We start from the raw sequence: 21,953 nt of genomic DNA, 5'->3' as shown, positions 1-21,953 counted from the left end.
ATCCCCGTGTGGACCTCTTCGCGTCCGGGGGGAACAAGAAGTGCCAGGCGTTCTGCTCCTTTCAGGGCAGGGAGCCCGGGTCGATAGCGGATGCCTTCCTTATTCCGTGGACGACCCACTTGTACTACGCGTTTCCCCCGTTTCCTCTGGTTCACAAGGTCCTTCTGAAGGTGCGCAGGGACAGGGCTCGCGTGATCGTGGTAGCCCCGGCGTGGCCCAGGCAGCATTGGTACCCAATACTGCTGGACCTGGCCATAGCCGACCCAGTTCCCCTGCCCCTTCACCCGGACCTGATTACCCAGGAGCACGGGACTCTCTGTCACCCGGACCTGCAGTCGCTGCACCTAGCGGCGTGGCTCCTGCGTGGCTGACCGGTTCTGAACTGCGCTGCTCCACACCAGTGAGGGAGGTGCTTTTGGGCAGCAGGAAGCCTTCCACGAGAGCGACATACTCGGCCAAGTGGAAGCGTTTCTCCTGTTGGTGCGTGGAGAGAGATCTCCGCCCTATGGAAGTTTCGGTGGCCAATATCTTAGACTACGTTTGGTCCCTCAAACAACAGGGTCTGGCGATATCGTCGTTGCGGGTCCACCTGGCAGCTATCTCCACCTTTCACCCGGGTGGGGATGGTCGCTCTGTTTTTTCTCACCCGACGGTGTCTAGATTCCTTAAGGGGCTGGAACGTTTATACCCTAACGTCCGACTCCCTGCTCCAACCTGGGATCTTAACCTGGTGTTGTCTCGGCTCATGGGGCCCCCCTTTGAGCCGTTAGCTACTTGCTCCCTGCTTTACCTCTCTTGGAAGACTGCCTTTTTAGTAGCTATCACCTCAGCTAGGCGGGTGTCGGAACTCCGGGCTCTTGTGGTAGACCCCCCGTATACAGTCTTCCACAAAGATAAGGTGCAGCTGAGGACACACCCTGCCTTTCTCCCCAAGGTAGTCTCGTCCTTCCACATCAACCAAGAGATATTCCTTCCGGTTTTTTTCCCGAAACCTCACTCAGGCAGGGAGCAGCAGCTCCACTCGCTTGATGTCCGTAGGGCTCTCGCGTTCTATGTGGAGAGGACCAAGCCCTTCCGCAAATCCCCCCAGCTTTTCGTGGCGGTAGCGGACCGCATGAAGGGGCTTCCTATCTCCTCCCAGAGGTTATCCTCATGGGTAACGTCCTGTATCAGGACCTGCTATGACTTGGCCCACGTCCCTACGGGCCGGGTGACTGCGCATTCTACCAGGGCGCAGGCGTCGTCGCTGGCTTTCCTCGCCCGTGTACCCATCCAGGAAATCTGTCGGGCGGCGACCTGGTCATCGGTCCACACCTTTGCTTCCCACTACGCCCTGGTCCAGCAGTCAAGAGAGGACGCGGCCTTCGGATCTGCAGTGCTCCATGCCGCGACTTCTCACTCCGACCCCACCGCCTAGGTATGGCTTGGGATTCACCTAACTGGAATGGATGTGAGCAATCACTCGAAGAAGAAAAGACGGTTACTCACCTTTGTAACTGTTGTTCTTCGAGATGTGTTGCTCACATCCATTCCACACCCGCCCTCCTTCCCCACTGTCGGAGTAGCCGGCAAGAAGGAACTGAGGAGCGGGTGGGCCGGCAGGGATATATATTGAGCGCCATGGCGGCGCCACTCCAGGGGGCGACCTGCCAGCCCACTGGAGTTGCTAGGGTAAAAAGTTTCCGACGAACGTGCACGCGCGGCGCGCACACCTAACTGGAATGGATGTGAGCAACACATCTCGAAGAACAACAGTTACAAAGGTGAGTAACCGTCTTATTCTGTACTTTCTGGACTATCATAGCAGCGGGAGACTGCGCTCCTCTCCTGCTCCCCCTTTAATGTCCTGCCTGGACTATCACAGCAGCTGGAGGCTTCCTCCCACTCATTTTATCTCACTAAAAAGTCAGTGTTTCTTTATTACTTCATCACACAAATGGAGGGGACACTACCACAGTAGCCCAGGAGGGTTGAGGGAGGAGGGAAGCAATGGGTGGGGTTGTTGCAGGGGCACCCCCTAGAATGGCATGCAGCTCATCATTTCTGCAGGATATCTGGGTCTCTGACGTGGAACAGCTGTGCTCTCTGGTTCTCTAGTACACTTGCCCCATATTCTAGGCAGGACTGACTATTTTTAGACAAAACAAAGAAGAGACTGACCCGGGGAGTCATTCCCATTTTTGTCCATGCGCCCCCGGCTGACCTCAGCGAGACCAGCCAGGAGCACACGACAGCAGCAGACGGTACAAAACGACTTTTAACTGTCATCTCATCGCCAATTTACAACGGCAGATGGTGCAATAGGGACGATAACCGTCTCTGCTACCTTGCAAAGGCAAATGAATGCTGCTGTGTTAGCACTGCAGTACCTCGTCTGTCAGTAGCATCCACTACATATACGGTGACAGTGACAAGGCAAAACGGGCTCCATGGTTGCCATGCTATGGCGTCTGTCAGGGCAATCCAGGGAAAAAGGGCGTGAAATGATTGTCTGCCATTGCTTTCAGGGAGGAAGAATTGAGCGACGACATTTACCCAGAATCACCTGCGACACTTTTTGCATTGGGATCTCAACCCAGAATTCCAGTGGGTGGGGGAGACTGCGGGAACTATGGGATAGCTACCCACAGTGCAACGCTCCGGAAATTGACGCTAGCCTCGATACATGGATGCACACTGCCGAATTAATGTGCTTAGTGTGGCCACGTGCACTCGACTTTATACAATCTGTTTTACGAAACCGGTTTATGTAAAATCGGAATAATCCCATAGGGTAGACATATCCCCATTTGCTACTATGTACCAGCTCTGCTGGTTACAGCAATTGGTTACCAAGAAAAACAACATCAAGAAAGTAATGAGTTTTACACCAGAAGGTGAGAGGAAGACTAGAACAGGACTCCATAAAAATGTTTCGCAGTTTGCAGAATAATCACTGTGACTGCCCTGTTTTAGGCCTCATGAATACAGAATATCTAAGCCAAGGGTTGGCAATCTTTCAGAAGTGGTGTGCCAAGTCTTCATTTATTCACTCTAATTTAAGGTTTTGTGTGCCAGTAATACATTTTAACGTTTTTAGATAGTCTCTTTTTCTAAGTCTATAATATATAACTAAACTATTGTTGTATGTAAAGTAAATAAGGTTTTAAAAATGTTTAAGAGCTTCTTTTAAAATTAAATTAAAATACAGAGCCCCTTGGACCAGAGGCCAGGACCCAGGCAGCGTGAGTGCCACTGAAAATCAGCTCGCGTGCCGCCTTCGGCACATGTGCCATAGGTTGCCTACCCCTGATCTAAGCACTTACGCTTCCCCAGTTGTATACTCTCACACTCTCAGAGAGTAATGAACTACACAAACAGACCACCACATATAGATATTTGCAAGATCATACCTGGGAATGTCTGAAGTGAGTGCGAAGCATCTGTCCAATGTTCTGTGTGTGAGAAAGATCAAGGGCTGCATCCACTTCATCTAAGATGTAAATTGGAGCAGGTTTGAAGAGAAGCATGGCTAAGATCAGGGACAAAGCCACCAAAGATCTAAAAAACAGACCAAGGACAGTTAATTCTTTATAAGCTACAGGGGAAAAAAAAAAAAATTCTCTCGCCCCTTTGGCTGCTCCACCAAAGCACAGTTTTGCTGCAGCAAGGACATTCTGTGAGTGTAGACAGATAGTAGAAGCTTTGGAGCAGTAGGACAGATAGCTAATACCATGGTTTGGTATACTGAAACTCAGATTTCTGGTTTGGTTTACTGGTATACTGAAACTCAGATTTATAAAGATATAAAATAACCTTTCATCATCTGATTGGTTGGATTGTTACCTTGAAGTTCATGCTGTTGTTTTACCCATTTCCAATTGTGAGTTTTGCTACATTCTCATTGGTCTACATTGTTGCTATGTCAGCCAGTAGCTATTCTGGATCATTCTCTCCCTTCCCCTCAAGAGAGTCCTCTGTTTCCTTCACCATGCTCCCAACAACATTCTTCTAGTCCTCCACTTTCCAGATCCACCTTTAAAAGACACTCTGCCAGAAGCTATGCAGAGAATGGTATTCTCTCCAAAGTAACTTACTCCTCTCTTTAAATATGCTAGAGGGGTAGAGAGCTTTCAGTGCCATGGTGGCATTTCTTTTGAACCAGGGGAAGAACACATTGTATCTAGGAGCCAGAGACTACAAATCAAACATGGGAATAGTACTACACATTCTTCAATATGATCCATTATTTTTAGAGTTATTGCAACTCTCCTGTAATTAATTTCACTTATGCCACTTTTCTGCAGAAGCACAATTTATCTTAATAGCTGTGAAAAGCAGCGTACTCATCTATGATTTAAATTTCTCTTTGTTCTTGAATGTTCCCATTACGTAGATACATAAAAGTTAGCTCAGCACTTTACCTTATATGCTCTGGATGTTAAAATGTGAATTGGTAAAATACATGTGTATTTTATTTAAGGAAAGCAAAACTATCTACCTCTGGGAAAAAAAAGAGGACCACAAAGGAAAAGGAAAAAAAAACAAAATCACACCAACCTTTGACCTCCGCTAAGTTCTGTTAAGTTTTCCTTCCAGGTATTTCCTAAGGCAACCTTGAATTCCAAACCATCAAGGGCAGTTTGCCCCTCAGGGGCTGCCAGCATAGCATTGGCCCCAGGTAGAAGAGTAGAGAAAATTGAACCGAAGTCTTTGTTCACCTACAAATCAGACCACCACATATATTTTCTAAAGGCCTTTGAATCATGAACAATTGCTGCATACTTAAACTAACAAATAGCATTATAAACAAACACTTCATTTCTGCCCCCGGGAGTCAGTTTCTTTTAACCTGATGGAATTGGGTGTCCAACAAAAGATTAGCATGTGCTACATGGTGAAAAGACAGACCGTACAGAATCCTCTCTTTGTTCCATAATTCAAGACAAAAACACGGTCTAGATCAGAGGTATCCAAACTGTGAGGCACAAAGCACTGTTTAGGGGGGTTGCAGCTGAGACCCGGGCCAGCCCCAAAGGGGGGAGCATGGAGGGAGCGCCACCCAGCTCTGCTCCTGGTCCAGCTTTGGCCCCTGCCCCCAGCTGTGCCCAGCCTCAGCCCCCTTACTCCTGTCTGCGTCCAGTCTCCCCCTGAAGCTGTGACCCCACTCCCAGCCCAGAGGAGGAGGGGGAGAAGAGAGGGAGAGGCAGACAGGAGTAAGGGGGACATAACCCTGAAAAGTTTGGGTACCATTTTCTTTAATGATTCCAATGAGGAAGTTAAACACATTTGGTTGCATTTCAGTAGTTCATATGTCAGGTGATAAAACGCTTTGGGATTTAATTTGGATGAAGGTGCTATTCAAAATAGCAAACTCCTCTCTGGACACACACACATGCAGCCCCCTACTTAACTCCCTTTGTTAAATAGTAATGGGAAAATATTTTACGCAGTCTTCAAAATCATAGCCTATACTGAAATCCTCAGGGTTGAGACTGTGCCTTTATTTCCCAGGCAAAATTACTGTGTACTTCTGCACACCTATGGCACTGTATAAAAAAAAAAAAATTATGTAATTTCTAATAGATGTCAAGTACCACCACTGTTTTGTCTTTTGTTGGTGATACCTTAAATACATGCAATAGTTACAAATGTAATAGTTTTTAAATTAGTGTCTGAAATTTAGATAAGAGTATCTAAAATGTAAGTACATCCAATTGTAAAATTAGACATCTCAAACCCCAAGAAGTTATTTAACAAGAAATTTTATTTGGGAGGGGAGGGTAAGTAAACCACAGAGGTTCTCCCTCCCCTCCCCCATTGCACTGATGAAGGTAACGGATAGAGCTGATCATATGTAAATAGACAATGCCTTAGAGTACAAATTAATGGAAAAAAGCAATAACTGGTTTTACTTTTCATCTTTTCAATTTCTTTGGATGATTTTATTTGTATTATTGTAGCACTTAGGAGCCTCAGTCATGACCAGGACCCTGCTGTGCTGGGCACTGTACAAATATAAAACAAAAAGATGGTCCCTGCCCCAGGAAGTTTACAATATAAAGAGAAGCCAGGAGACAATAGATGGATATACAGAGAGACCACTGGATGAGTACAAGGAAACTGACACAATATTGACTAGCATCATAGTAGGCCAGCAGTCTAACTGTTGTCAAGTTTTTTGTAGGCATCACAGCAAAGGAGTTTTAAGGAGAGATCTGAAGGACAAGTAACTTTTAATGGATGTTTTATGGGGGAAAGCTGCCCATATGCAAGGAGCAGCATAGGAGAAAGCACAAAAAAAGATACTTATTTGAAAGGGTGCTTATTTGAAAAATCTAGCAAGTGGGAAATAGAGGTTGGTACTAAAAAAGGGCACAATTATGTCTACATGGACATAAGCGTATTGCATATGCAAAAAAATTAGGGCTGCCGATTAATTGCAGTAAACGTACGAGATTCACTAAAAAAACTAATCGTGATTAATCGCAGTTTTAATTGCACTGTTAAATAACAGAATACTAATTGAAACGTATTAAATATTTGGATGTTTTTCTACATTTTCACATATTTTGTATTCTGTGTTGTAACTGAAATCAAAGTGAATATTATAAATATTTGCACTGTAAAAATGAAAAAAAAAATAGTATTTTTCAATTCACCTAATACAAGTACTGTGGTGCAAACTGTCATGAAAGTGCAACTTACAAATGTAGATTTTTTCGTTAAATAACTGCACTCAAAACCAAAACAATGTAAAACTTCAGAGCCTACAAGTCCACTCAGTCCTACTTCTTGTTCAGCCACTCACTAAGACAAACAATTTTGTTTACACTGATGGGAGATAATGCTGCCCACTTCTTATTTAAATGTCACTTGAAAGTGAGAACAGGCATTTGCGTGGCACTTTTGTAGCCAGCATTGCAAGGTATTTACGTGCCAGATATGCCAAACATTTTATATGCCCCTTCATGCTTCCACCACCATTACACAGGACATGCATCCATGCTGATGATGCTCGTTAAAAAGTGTTAATTAAACTTGCGACTGAACTCCACGGGGGAGAACTGTATGTCCCCTGCTCTGTTTTACTCACATTCTGCCATATATGTCATGTTATAGCAGTCTCGGATGATGACCCAGAACATGTTATTCATTTTAAGAACACTTTCACAGCAGATTTGACAAAATGCAAAAGGTACCAATGTAAGATTTGTAAAGATAGTTACATCACTCGACTCAAGGTTTAAGAATCGGAAGTGCCTTCCAAAATCTGAGAGGGACAACATGTGGAGCATGCTTTCAGAAGTCTTAAAAGAGCAACACTTTGATGCAGAAACTACAGAACCCGAACCACCAAAAAATAAAATCAACCGTCTGCTGGTGGCATCTGACTCAGATCATGAAAACAAACATGCGTCGGTCCGTACTGCTTTGGATTGTTATCGAGCAGAACCTGTCATCAGCATGTCCCCTGGAATGGTAGTTGAAGCATGAAGGGACATATGAATCTTTAACACATCTGGTATGTAAATATCTTGTGATACTGGCTACAACAGTGCCATGAGAACGCTTGTTCTCATTTTCAGGTGACATTGTAAACAAGAAGCAGGCAGCATTATCTCCTGCAAATGTAAACAAACTTGTTTGTCTGAGCGACTGGCTGAACAAGAAGTAGGACTGAGTGGACTTGCATGCTCTAAAATTTGATATTATTTTATTTTTGAGTGCAGGGGTTTTTTGTACATAATTCTACATTTGAAAGTTCAATTTCATGATAAAAAGATTGCACTACAGTACTTGTATTAGTAAAAACAATGGAGGAGTCTGCTGGCACCTTAAAGAGTAGCAGATTTATTTGGGCATAAGCTTTCGTCGGTAAAGAACCCCACTTCTTCAGCTGTGGGGTTTTTCACCCTCGAAAGCTTATGCCCAAATAAATCTGTTAGTCTTCAAGGTGCCACCAGACTCCTTGTTGTTTTTGTGGATACAGACTAACATGGCTACCCCTCTGATACTTGTATTAGGTGAACTGAAAAATATTTCTTTTGATTTTTACAGTGCAAATACTTGCATCCAAAAATAAATATCAAGTGAGCACTGTACACTTTGTATTCTGTGTTGTAATTGAAATCAATTGAAATTGAAAATGTAGAGAACATCCAAAAATATTTAAATAAATGGTATTCTATTATTGTTTAACAGTGCGATTAATAACAATTAATTTTTTTAATTGCTTGACAGTCCTAAACAAAAAAAAAGGAATAAAAGTTGATCCTCCATGTTTAGAAAAAAACACTCTAAAATGTGAAAGCTAAATCTGAAATAACGTACCTTTTGCCAGGCAATGTTCAAAGCTTCATTTTTCTTTTGGTCAAGCTCTTCAATAGTTGCAAGTATTTTAGACTTGTCATTCTCTACAATTCTTTTTCTCTTCATTAAGTCATTATACTGGTTCAATTAGAAGAGAAAATTGGTCTCAATTAACTTTGTACTTGACATGTTTGGCTCTAATCCTGTAAATACTCAGACGCTTAACTTGAAGCATGTGAACAGGCCTACTTACAAGAGTAAACTTAAGAATGCGTGTATAACTGCTTGCAGAATCAAGGCTTTCAGTACTTTATTCTAAAATACATTCTAGAAATTTGCTACAACAATTAACAAAGAGTAAAACTAAACCCTGAGGAATACTTCTCTCCCTCATGTTAATAGTGGTTCATTGTAATTTTTACCTATTAATTGGTACAAAAGTGCGAAAAGTGCACCAATCCTAGCCAACTACAGTGATACTAAAATTTCCACTGGCCAATTCTTCCTGAAACACCATGGGCTACAGCCCATATTTTTGGCGAGGTTTTCATTTTGATTTAATACTTAATCAAGCATTGCAGTAGACACAGTAACACTGGACTGATATACTCAGAGTTAGAATGGAACCTTTTAGAAGGAAACTAATCTTTTGCTGCGGAAAGTCAGGATTCTCCCCAATATCAATTGTGGATGCACAGTCAGTTAAAAATGTATTGGCATCCAAGAATAAATCAAATGGGTCATGCTATTGACTTCTGAATTAGACAATGTGTAAAGCTTAAGCAGATCACCTTACTTCTTTGGGACCCCGAGTAGTACTGTGCAGGTGATAGAAATTACATTGCCCCTAAACAAAAAGAGATATGCCACACATTGTCCAGACTCCTGAGGTTAAAGCAAGACATTTTTACCCTTTCTTCTGCCTCTGAAAGCATGTTCATAGCTCTCATATTGACATTCCTTCCCAACTTCTCCTTTTTTTCCTGTAGTTTCTGCAGCCTCTGACCTGCTTCTTTAGGATTGTTAGTTTTAAAATCATACGCTGTGTTAGGCTGACCAAAAAGTTGTTTCTCTGAAGCTATCCACTCATAGTCTTTCAGTAGTTTAGCTACCTGGAAACATGCACAAAAGCACATATTTTTCATGGAAATGCTCTCAACATATCAGCATCCTAAGTTGTTCTACAACATTAAATCTCAGTATACAAAATGCAGCTTTGCTGAGCATCAAAAGAACACTGACATATCAAGTGCTGAAGAAAAGTCAGGAAGGTCAAAACATGCAAAACAGTTTTTGAATATGAGTTTGACCTTGTGACTTGAACTTAGATTTCCCAAATGGCAACACAATGCTCTGCCACTGTGTCTCCAAGTCAACCTTCTTTAATAGGTACTTGGTTTGTCCGATAGATATGACTGCATCTGCTTCATTGGTTGTCTCCAATATTGACATGCTCTGTTTGCCTATGGGACAATGTAAGGATAAACACTTGTGACTTTTCTGAGATGTTTCTCAGAGTTCAGGATGTACCAATATAACAATGCTTATTAGATAAAGGGGAATATTTCCATTGCCCAAGGTGACTGAAATAACCACCTCTAGTTATGGAGATAAAGAAAGGGTTCTGGGATACCTTGGCAGCAGCATCAGTAGTTTCTCGCTTGTGTTTGTTGATGTTATGTTCCAGCTCTTTAACCTTAAGCTGTGATTCATTATTTTGTTCTCTATATTTTACAGCCTCTGCAGATTTGGCTTTAATTTCTTTATCCTGAGCCATGATTACTTCCTTTTGCTTAGCCAGCTCCTCCTGAGCTTTCTTTACAGATGCCTGAAAAACAAAGGAGACACTCATTTCTCTTTTTTAACCAATTATACCTTTATTATGAATAAAGGAAAATGACTAGGAGGAAAAAAGGGGAAAATATAGAAATTCTCTGAGGGTGAAATTCAGTCAAAGGATAAAGTCTGCATAAAGGTCCTGTAGGCTATGTACCTCCTGTGTGGTGGGAGAAAAATCCATATCAAATTGAATAAATAATCTATAGTATAAGGTTTAATAGTCTCCATTCACAGCTACACACAGATGAAAAATATAAGAACAAAGTTGTCTTTGGTATTGAATGTACCTCCAGTTTTGCCAGACCTACCTTCGTCTTGGACACCTCAGATGCCATAGCATCAATCTGAGCCTGATAGGATTTGATAGCTTCATTCACGGCCTCAATCTGTTGTTTATAGGAGGCCTGTTCTCGCTTTAGCTCTTCTAATTCCAGAACTAATGCTTCAACTTCCTAAATAGATGATATGTTGAACATGTATTAAGGACTATACTTGAACAGAAAGATTTAATATTCAGCTTGCTTCGGAGTAAAGGCTGCAGAAGAAAGGTCGAAAGTCAATGGCTCCACAACCACAACTATAAGACCATTATAATCAGACAGCCTCACAAAGTAAGAATGGAGCATATTTATGATTCTAGAACAAATCATGCATCACCAATTTCTAAGTATGTCAATGACTACAAATAATATCCATGTACTGAAACTGATAAGGTTTAAGAGAATCCATAAACCTCTGCATAAACTTCTGCTCCATTGTGGCCATTTTTCAGGATTGTTAAACTTGCTACCAACAGTGAAAGATTTACCTGCTGCTTTTCTTTCATTTTTTTGCTGGAAGCATCTGCCTTTTTTTTGGCACCATCTAGCTTCTGCTGGGCATCTTTCAATTCTTTCTCACGCTCCACTTCGGCATTTTTCATTTTGTTCTCCAGCACTTCATATTTTTCTTCTGCCTTTTTTTGGATTTCCTTGGTTTTCTTTAGTGTCTCTTCACTTTCCTCTGAATCCAAAAGTATAGTATTGAGCCTGGGAATTCTTCCAACCCCTGACTAAACTTCTACACATATCCTTATAACTCAGGGTGTCAAATCAATTTTAACAAAGGCTTAATACAAAAAAAATAAAGGGTAATAAGAATTTTTACTAACTTAAGAGATCAGGAATTTCAGTGTTCCCTTGTCCATGGGTCAGTATAAACGTTGCCCAAATACTAACAGCACAAATAAAATATATGGGAGGGTACAGCAAGATTGAAATTTGTTCAGTAAGTTAAACAAAATAAATAAGCTCTCCCTTTATATGCCAGATAAATATACATTTTACATAAAACAGGATGAACAAATTAATTCACTGAATGGCAGTCTACCAATCTTTGGTATCCTATAAGTTCCTTCACTCCTGACACTGTTTGAGACACTCCCACTACATCTGCCTATTTCTTCCTCTTGAACCTGTATGCTTTTGCTATTCCTTCTTTCCAGATCTCCTTTGTCTGTGTGAAAACTAATATTTTTCAAATAATTTTTCGGGATTCAAACTATGTATAGTACAAATCCTGAATTCAAGAAAATCAGCAACCTTAACTTTATCCTCATTTTACTCAGTCTATTGTTATTTTAATTTGTAACATGTTTTGTATTTGTTAAGCAAAAATCCCTAAAAAACAAGTTTCAGATTTTTAATGGAATCTAAAAGCTATTAGCTTTACACAAGTCTCAAAAGCAAATAAAAAGGATTCCACTATGAGTAGCCAAATAATGTCGTTCACGTTTTCAGTAACTTGCTGTCTCACCAATGGTTTTCTTAAGGGTATCCAGCTCTTCTTGCTGTTTGTGATAGGCACTTTGCTGAAGTTTGGTTTGCAATAGCTCTGCTTCTTCTGATTTCATCTCCCACTGCTGCTTCAGTTGGCAATATCTTAGCAGATTATAGTAGACATAATCAGATGTATGCGCATGATAAGTTACAGGCATATCACTTATGTACGGTATATAGAGCTTTAAATTTTCAAGCTATACGTGAGATAAATAGACAAGTATTTATATTTCCATTTTACAATGAGGAAAACTGAGGCTGAGTATCAGCCATGAATTGGGAGTTCCTGCCTTCAAACCTCATGCCATATTCTTTAGGACAATATGACAAACATTTACACATCTGCAATGATAAATTCTGTATAGTCTCATCAATAATGAAGTTTACAGTAGAATTCCATTTATCTGAATGGCCTGGGGACATCCAAAACATTTGGATACCTGCACACTTGGATAAACTGGAGTTTCATATTTTCATACTGCAGTGATGCCAGTTCCTTAGGATGGAGGAAAAGGGGAAGGAAAGGAGCAGCTGCAGAGGACAGGAGTCTCCTTGGTGCTGCTGAGTGGTTCCTGGCACTGAGACCCCCAAAGGAGGGAGCCACTCTTAGCCTCAGCTATTTGTACTGGTGGTTTTAGAGCTGGGGGCTGAGAGTGCCTGGTGCTGCTTGAGCACTTCCCAGGAGGCTCCTGTCTTCTGCAGCAACTTCCCCGCTCCTTCTTTTCTCTCCTCTAGCTTTGGGGACTGACATGAAACTGTGAAATTGCACCTTAAAATAGCATGTCCATTTATATGAATGTCTGATTATCCAAAGGCTACACTGGGGATACACATTATGGCTGTGGATAACTAGGATTTTCAGATACATGGAAAATGTCTGTTCAAACAATTTAATAAGTACATAAACCTTACTAGGGCTTATCATCAATGGCTTAATTAAACTGACTCCTTTTAGTGGATGTGCAGCAACTGCACTATTTATCAAAAAGCAAATAAATGAAGATGTCTAAATCTTTTTAACTATACAATATCAGATTCTAGATAAAAGTGACATAGAAACGTTAAAAATTAAGTTTGAATCTGGTTTGCTCCGTTTATTTATGTTTTTGGAAAAAATCATTAAAATGGTTGAAACAGGGTTTGAAAAATAAGTACAACATGTGCATAGTGTACTTTATTTTTAAGGACTCTTATTTGCTTAAGTATATTTCATAGAAGACCTTTAAATAAAAAGGAAGATTCCACTATTAATTTTCAGTTGAAATTCACACAGAAATATTTTCTAAGAAAGAAGATCTAATTTAAATTCCCAAATAGCAAATACTTTGGGGGATACTGTTGCAATTTCAGTGTTTTTATAACTCTCACCTACTCTGATTTTATTCTCTAGAAGCTGAAATTCTGGATAGGAGTTACAGAATAGGACCTCAGGAAAATCATTTGGCACTTCAGTGAATAGGTAAAGCTGAAAACTGAATACAGTTTTCCGGAAAGGACCAGTGTGTACTAAAATACTATTTTCCCAACCACAGCAAAAATATAAGCTTTTCTTGCTACTACTTTCCTGGAGATGTTGTCCAGAAATCTCCTTGCCTCCCTATGAAATTGTGTAGTGATGTGGTCACACTATTCTGGCTTTCATACAAAACCTGATCTGACCCTCTGTGCTCCTACAGTATTACAAAAATATAAATAAAAGCGAAAAAAAATTTCTAGAAGCTTGTATATTTTAACCCTTACTTTTCAGCAGTGTTCTTTAAGCTTGCCAGATCCTTTTCTACTGCGTCTAACTCAGACTCCTTTGTTTTTAATTTTTCTTGAATATCTTTCATTTCCAGAAGCTTGGACAAAACAGATGTAGCCTGTGAGCGTGCGCCTGATTAGTGAAAGAAAACAGAAAGCTGAGATGATTGATTGCCTACCATTACTTACTTAAACTAAAGGATGTGTTTAAAAATCGGGCTACTCACACGGCAGACATGAGAGACCAAAACTAGAGTCGCTTATAAAGCAAAGATTGAACATATAATAGTTCTCAAACACAGTCAGAGACGATTTCCTCACTCTGGAACTAAGGCATGTGTATCTACGACTATTTTTCCTAGATTTCCTGGAATAGAAGTACACTCAAACCTCGCAATAACGTGCCCCGCTATAAAGCGAAATCGCATATAACGCGATCACAGGTTGGCTCCCCTTTAAAGGTACAGTATAATACAGTATGGTACTGTACCAATGGTCCAACCCCATGGCAGGGGAGAGAAGCTGCAGCCCTGCACCTGCTGAGGACAGAATTCCGATGCTGCTGGCACCGGTGCTCTGTCCCCAGCAGGCTCGGGGCCCTAGCTTCTCCCCGGCTTCTCCGGGGCTGCAGGCACTGGTGCTCTCTGTCCTCGGGAGGCGCGGGGCTGCGGCTTCTCTCCCGCTTCAAGAGGAGCCACGGCTTCCCACCTGCCGGGGACAAAGAACTCTGGGGCTGTGGGCGCCGGTGCTCTCTATCCCCAGCGGGGGCGGGGCTGCAGCTTCCCTCTGGCTTCAAGAGGAGCCACCGTTCCCCGCCTGCCGGGGACAGAGAACTCCAGGTGTGTGTGTGTGTGTGTGTGTGTGTGTGTGTCACACATTGCCCCTTTAAGTACACCAACCCCACTCTAAGTACACTGAGCCCTGAGGTGTCCCTCCCTGCTCTGTGGAGATTGGGTACAGGAGCAGGGGGAGGGGGACACCTTGACATCAGCACTCCTCTCCCTCGCCTCTGCACAGGAAGCAGCTCCAAGGTAGATGGCAGGAGCAGCACATGGCACTGGGAGGAGGGACACCTTAACTGCTCAGCAATTGACAGCCTGTTGAGCGGCTGCTGCACATGGAACTTAGGGGAGCTGATGTGGGGCTGCTGGTTCCAAGCCCCCAATGGGGCTAAAATGGGCTGCGCTTCCTGCAAGCAGTGGACAAAGCAGGCGGCTGCTAAACAACGTTGTCAGGGAGCATTGCACAAACTTTAAATGAGCACGTTCTCTAATTGATCAGTGATGTAACAATGAAACAACGTTAACTGGGACGACATTAAGTGAGGAGTTACTGTACCTGCCTTACTGGATCATTTAATTATGCAATTAAAACATTTTTGGGTTTAACTGAATACTTAATTGAAAATATTTGTCCCTGTTAGATGGACTCCTCTTCCTGGTTAAAGCTTATGACATATGTTGTTTTGGTACCAAACAAAAGCTGACTTATTTTTCCTGGATTGGAGATATTTGTCTATCACATTTGTAAATGGATTATCCAACACATTTCACGTGCACAGGGAACACTATAGTCATAACTTTTAATTAAAACAATGTAAATAAGGCAAATATTTTTGTTCCGGTATTTTCATCTATGTCTTGCAGACTTCTTTGAATGGCCATTTTTCTTAAATCAAGGGACTAACTGGGATTTGACTTCAAGTAGAATACATCTTCAGCCAAACAGATTTCACAGTTATCCAGTGTAAGGTTCTAAATACAGTTTTACTGTTTGCATTTGTTAAAACATTTAAAGCAGTACGCTAGTCAGTGGAGATGATATGGTAGGAAACAAAAATAATGATTACCTCCACTCAGAGTCCCCTGAGGATCAAAGGTATCTCCTCCAAGAGTGACAGTTCTTTTCATTATGTTTTTGTCAAAAGTCACTTTTTTGGCATTATTCATGTTATCACAAACCAGTGTTGTTCCAAAGACATATTCCATTGCCTTCTGCAGTTCAGACTCATACCCAACCAGGGAGAGGGCCAAATGCACATTATCAGCACCAACCTAACAGTCAAAGGAAATGGTATTAGTGTTCCACAAGAATTAGATAAAGAGTTTTAAAATCCAGTTTCTTGCTCCTCTTATAAGGTTTTGTAACATTAGAATTCCTCAGTACCATGCACTAATACATCAGCAGCAAGTGCCTTTGAACTACTTGACTGTGGGTAAAAACCTCGACTCAATCTCTCCCCTTTTCCAGTCAGAGTATTAATAGGCACCACAATCAAGTAAGTTCAGCAATGCATCTCTCCCAGACATTATTTGGCTCACTCCCTTCTTTGTGACTGGCAATACAAAACTTTATTGTTCTGCTCAGCTCCTCCTTCCTCTAAGAGTGAGTTCAGTTCTTTGCTCCACTCCCACTCAGCCCATGTATTGTCTATTGTGATTTTGCAGAATGATAACAGCTAACAAAGCATGTCAATTTTAAGTAACAAAACAAAAGAAAGAAAAACATACACAGCAAAAGAATATATCTAAAGACATACCAAGCGTTTTGCTGCCATAACAGTTTCTTGCCTAATACACTGTGCTGAAATTTTATTTAGTGGAATTATGGTGTATCGACGCTTCAGTTCACCTTTTTCTAGCAGTTTTTTACCAATAACCTAAAATTTAGAAAAAAAATTACATCAGGTTATCAAAACACATAGCAAATTGTGAAAACTAAGACAACTGAAAAAAATTCTTACAGGAATGATACACATATTGGAGAGTTTAACATTTGGCCTAAGGAGGCATGACTCCATTGATCTATATTAATTCATACTCATTGAAGGTAAATTCACTATTTGCTAAGGTATCTGCTTAAGGATACCCTATTGGTATGGGCCAAGATTTTTAGTGGTAACTAGGGATTTGAAGGGGCCTCAAATTTGGGGCTGGGGATCAACTGGAGATACTTTAAAGGGGCCTGGTTTTCAGAGTGCAGGTGCTCAGCACTTCCTGAAAACCTGCACTCTTTAAATTGTCTGAAGTTGAGACCCCAAGTCACTAATTCCTTTTGAAAATCTTGGCTGTAATGCACAAAGTTTTAACTACACATGTCCCAGGAGTGTTCACAGAAGTTGCACGACTAAATCACAGGGTTGAATACAGCCAAAGAGGTGTACTCAAATGTTATATGTTAAGAAACATACCTCTGTGTCTACCACAATGTTATAGAGTTTTCCCCCAGCTACCACTTCTAGAGCTGTTGCTGTGGAGATCTCTTTCACGGTGATTAGAGAGGCAACAAGCCCTTTTATATGGTTTGGGTTCCAATTTTTTTCTGGATCCCTTAAAATAAATTAAAAAGATATATGATAGCATACAAATTATGTTTCTTTAGGATGAAAAAACAGCTTATGACAAACTCCGAACCCACGTACACTAATATAAAAATTCCACAATATGCAGAGCGATAATATTCTGAAGCCAGAGACAGCTAAATTATTTTAAAACTTCATAAACAAATAAATAAGGTTTATGAAGTTTTAAAACTTCATAAACAAATAAATAAGGTTTTCCAAGTAAACCATCAGCTGTGGAATAAATAGAACAATCCTGCTGTCAACATTGCCTCAAGTTGTTCATAAAACTTGGCACTACAAATAGTTATGCAGAACTGACTTTATTAGTAAGATAACAAAATTTGGGAGCATTGCTAATATTTCTAATTGACATATAAACGGATGTATTTTGGCGTTAAATTAAAGTTACATGAAGCAAGCCTATTCACTAGGTACGAGGTATAAATCTTTCATTAAAGTAGTTTTTTACATAGTTACATGAAGGAGGTTTGGGGAGATTATGAAGATGTTCATGAAATCTTTTTTTCTCAAATGTAAGAAGTCATTGATTTATCATCATTTACATGTTATCACTAGTCTTTTAGATTTGAATGAGCTTGTTAAAGGCACTATTTAAAGAGGTACACATACAAAATTTAACAATATAACAATGGATCATAGCAAACTTTAGACAAGATATAGCCTGTTTCTCTAACTGAAAATACTAATGCCTGTGGACATTTAAAGAAAACTGCATTTCTCAATAGTGACAGTATAAAACTGATCAGTAATTAGCTGCCATAATATTTCTAAGCAAAAAGGATAAACACAGTTTTGATGCTATATCATCAGAAATAAGCAGCTAACATTTGCAAGCATATAATAAATGCATCTGCTGTTTTCACTTTTACTTGTCCCAGTGGATAGTGCACTGGACCGTGGCTCGGGAGACTAGCCCTGCCACTGGCAGGATGGACTTGGGCAAGTCATGTTATTTCTTCATACCCCAATTTCCCCATCCGTAAAAAGGAGATGATATTTACTGCCTTTGTAAAGTGCTTGGACATCCGTGGGTAAAAAGAGCTGTGTAAGTGCCAGTAATATATTATTGTCCTAAATACCTGGGCAGATTAATCATGCCATAACAGAAAGTCAGTAATGGAAAGGGAAGCAAACTATTTATATACCAATAGCAAAACAAATGACTTCTTGAATTGTCATTCTCCTGAGTTCACACAATCTTATAAAAGTTTCTAGAGGACATTTTTTTTTAAAAAGGATGTTTAGTGAACATTAGAGTACAATTCTGAGGCCTTACTTATATTCAAACCGCAGACTGGGAAACTTGGCCATTAAGGCTTCATATGACTCTCTCAACTGATTGACGTCACGAGACAGATCTCTCCGTTTTGCTAAAAGAGTTTCTTCTTTTTTGTCTAAAAGAGCCAAACAAAAATATCACTGAACTTTTTAGTTACAATCTTTGCAGATTTAGATATGAAGCAGTTTAGAAGCAGGTATACAGCACGTAGCCCAAGCCATGATGAGAAGTCCTTCCTTCTTCCAAAACTCTTACAGCTATAATTTAAGCAAAATATTGGCACCCAAATATTCCAAAGAGACATAAATCAGAAACCTGGATCTTGCAAGCTTCAGTGAGATTTACAGAAAAACAACAATTGGTACTTTTAGCTAGATAAATGCACTTTTTGCAGTGAGGAGACAAAAAATTCCAGGACACTTTACCTTGCTTACAACATTTTCCAACTTAGTTGCCTAAAGTAAGGCACTAAAACTGGTTGGATTTTCAGAAATGGCAAACACTGGCATTAGCTATTGACTTTGGCCTGGATTTTCATTTACACTAGAGCCCCTTTACACTCTAGCTCTGCATTTGCACTGTAAAGGGGCCTCAAATTAGATGCGAGTTACACTTATGTTGACAGTGTGGTGTGAAGGTGCCTTAATGAAAATGAAAGTCATTGCCCTTTACTGGGAAGAGGTTGGGCAAAACTTTTAGTCTGGTGACTCAATTTAAATACCCAGAGTTTATAAATCTTGGCCTGTAAGTTTAAACTAGTATGCTTTTACCTTCAACAGGCAACCATACAGCCCCTATGATCTATGAACTCTAACCTGCTGCAAGTTAAGAAAGCTGCATATTTTCCCAACTAATTCCATTGCACTACCTCTGCTATACTAGTAACCATTCATTAAAATGGCAGAAATATTAATTTCTTCAGAGTTCTCTTCCTATATTTCCAGGCTCTTTCTTCACACCAAATTCTTCTAGATCGTCCTATACTTCCACCCACCAATCCCAAAATTGCTATTCTACCAGTATAGTCAGTACACCAAACCTTCATAGTTAAGCTTTTTCATTTCATTTTCTAGTTTTTCTTTCAGCTTTTTGACAGCTTCAAATGCTTCTTGATCTTTCTTGTAGCCACCATCCATCTTTTTTACTTCCGCTTGTTTTGTCTTTAATTCTTGTTGAGCATGTTTCAACTTCATTTGAGCCTATAGTGAAACGCAGGACAAACAACCTGGAGGTTTTCAAACAGTATGATTATATAGATTTAGAATTTCTACATTATCAGGGTGCTTGGGTTATCATTCAGGATCCTTATCACTTACAGTAGTGTCAAATAGCATCCTTGGCATTTAAAAACATAGTGCAATGGTAGATGGGGGAGAGAGTTCGGAAATAAAATTATGATATTGTGCATCTCTGTTATTTTAGGTCATATATTAAAAGGCAGGATGAGGGAAGGTTTCAGAGAGGATAATGAATAGGGCTAGTAAAAGAATGAAAAGGAGCAGGCCTCCTTAGGGTTTTTCAAAACCACATTTCTTCAGATAAATCATGGAACACATTCCTCACTAAGGACTATGCATATGTTAAGTTCAAAGTTTTAATTTAAAACTGTGCAATAACACATATGAAAGTTTGACAGAAGAGAGAGACATTCTTTCTTTGTCCGCAAGAGTTTGAACAAATAATTTAACCAATTAAAAAACAAAATGAACAAAAACAAGCAACCAAAACTAAAACACCATCGAGAACAATTCATTCTGTGTTTACCATACAATAGAACCTTCAGTTTCAAAAGATAAATTTTTGGAACATGTTATTAATGAGACTGGGACAAAGAGTTTAGTATGAATGTACCAAATGACTATTACTAAGGCTACGTCTTCATTAGAAATGCTGCAGTAGTGCCACTGTAGCACTTCGGTGTAGACACCCATTAGTAACAGGAAGGGTTCTCCCATCGGTTTAGTTAATCCGTCTCCCTGAGAGGTGGCACATAAATCAACAGAAGAATTTTTCCTTCCCCCTTGCACCGTTTATACCAAGGGGTGGGGTTGTTAGGTCAGCTTAACTACATCACTTAGGGATGTGAATTTTTCATCCGCCCCCAAGAGATGTAGCTGGGTTAACCTAACTTTCTAGCCTAAATCTGGCATAAATTAGAACAAATACCAACATACCTTGCCACAGATCTGCATGATTTAAAATTAAGATTAATCTTTTCATGACTACCATGGCCAAAATCAGGACTTTCAAAGCTTTCCCCCATCATTTAAAACACAGAGTAACAAAGAGAACAAGTATCCATCTACTGAGCAAGACCAATCAATGAATTTTTATAAGTCTGGTTTTCATATACACAGTGGAATTTACGGCTTTAATATAGTTTGAACTGGTTATATTTAATTTTAAACATTTTTTATGTTTACGTTAAGTTAAAATAAAAAAACTGAGTACCATGACTTTCTTTTTTGAATCTAAAATTATAATTTTTGTATTTTTTCTCACGTCGATGCCCTGGCTTTTCCCAATTTATGTTATCACAAACAGCTAGCCTTGATAATACAATTTGCTATCATGCATTGCCTGTTACAGAACATCCCTGTAAAGCATTTTTTGATAACCAAATGGAACATTGCTGAGCAAGCTTTTCAAGACAAAGTTAATAAAAACATCAAAGCTTGTTTGGGACATGATTAGCTTCTATTCGTACCTGCTTAGCCTCCGTTTCTGCTTTACTAATGTCATTCTTGCATGTCATCATCTGTCCAGCAAGAGTTGCTTCTTCACCATCTTCATTGCTGGACAGACCAGCAGACACAGCATTAAAATGTTGCTGTGCAGCAGCCAGAGCATTTGTATCTTTGTCACTTGCCTCCTGCAGAGCATTTAGCCCATCTTTTATCTTCTTTACTTCCTGCTCCTTTGCCACTACAGCCTTAGAATCCTTTAGCAAAACAAATCAGATCCCTTTGAGAGAGTAACATCAGCTTGAAATCTAAACAGTATTGAAAAATAAGTTGCAAATAGTTTAAGGTACTATGTTCCCAAGCCCCCTTGCCATTATTTGTGATTGTACAATCACACATTTATATTTTTAAAATGTTTTCTTGCCTGTATTGTTGCATGAAAGAGCCACACGAACGGGGCAAACACAAAGTGTTGCACAAAATACACTGGAAAAATAAATTACTGTAAATGATACAGATTAGCAGGGAAAAGGTTTTGTTTGTTTGTTTGTTTGTTTAAGTATTATTGGTAACAGTAACAGGTAAAAAGATATGACAGAAATGTGAACCTTGACAGTCTAATTTAATCTTCAGAACATCCATATTCTCACAGAGCAACATATTTTAAAGTTATTGTGATCCTCCCTGAACTTCATAAAAAAGAAAATATTAGCTGAGGTGGCCTATTCTATTCATGCACACACAATTCCTAATGGAAATATATTCTTTATATCAGGCTACACAGGAACACCGAGCTTAAAACAAAATCTCTCTCTCAGGTCACACTGAAGGGGCAAATCAAATCTTTATTAAAGGGCAAATTTAGACTACTTTAGATAATACATGATATTGTAAAAAGGCAATGCCACTTATTCTTTATCTCTACAGAATACAGA

The 21,953-nt window shown here is 40.1% G+C and overlaps 1 protein-coding gene across 5 annotated transcripts in view; it reads right to left on the bottom strand.

The window, feature by feature from the left end:
• Positions 1–21,953, bottom strand: part of SMC2 (structural maintenance of chromosomes 2) — a 40,108-nt gene that overhangs the window by 7,190 nt on the left and 10,965 nt on the right. For all 5 annotated transcript variants that reach the window (XM_050943039.1, XM_050943038.1, XM_050943040.1 and 2 more), the window contains 15 exons: positions 21,042–21,275; positions 19,374–19,533; positions 18,332–18,449; positions 16,882–17,020; positions 16,231–16,350; positions 15,541–15,745; positions 13,689–13,824; positions 11,926–12,050; positions 10,940–11,133; positions 10,440–10,583; positions 9,926–10,120; positions 9,204–9,404; positions 8,314–8,430; positions 4,540–4,700; positions 3,393–3,540 (listed from right to left, as the gene is read on the bottom strand). In XM_050943039.1, coding sequence (XP_050798996.1) covers positions 3,393–3,540; positions 4,540–4,700; positions 8,314–8,430; positions 9,204–9,404; positions 9,926–10,120; positions 10,440–10,583; positions 10,940–11,133; positions 11,926–12,050; positions 13,689–13,824; positions 15,541–15,745; positions 16,231–16,350; positions 16,882–17,020; positions 18,332–18,449; positions 19,374–19,533; positions 21,042–21,275 — 2,397 coding nt within the window. The remainder of the gene's footprint in view (positions 1–3,392; positions 3,541–4,539; positions 4,701–8,313; positions 8,431–9,203; positions 9,405–9,925; positions 10,121–10,439; positions 10,584–10,939; positions 11,134–11,925; positions 12,051–13,688; positions 13,825–15,540; positions 15,746–16,230; positions 16,351–16,881; positions 17,021–18,331; positions 18,450–19,373; positions 19,534–21,041; positions 21,276–21,953) is intronic.

The sequence above is a fragment of the Gopherus flavomarginatus genome, chromosome 3 (assembly GCF_025201925.1).
Source record: "Gopherus flavomarginatus isolate rGopFla2 chromosome 3, rGopFla2.mat.asm, whole genome shotgun sequence".
In the NCBI taxonomy this organism is placed as follows: domain Eukaryota; kingdom Metazoa; phylum Chordata; order Testudines; family Testudinidae; genus Gopherus; species Gopherus flavomarginatus.
This window is presented reverse-complemented; position numbering and strand designations above follow the sequence as displayed.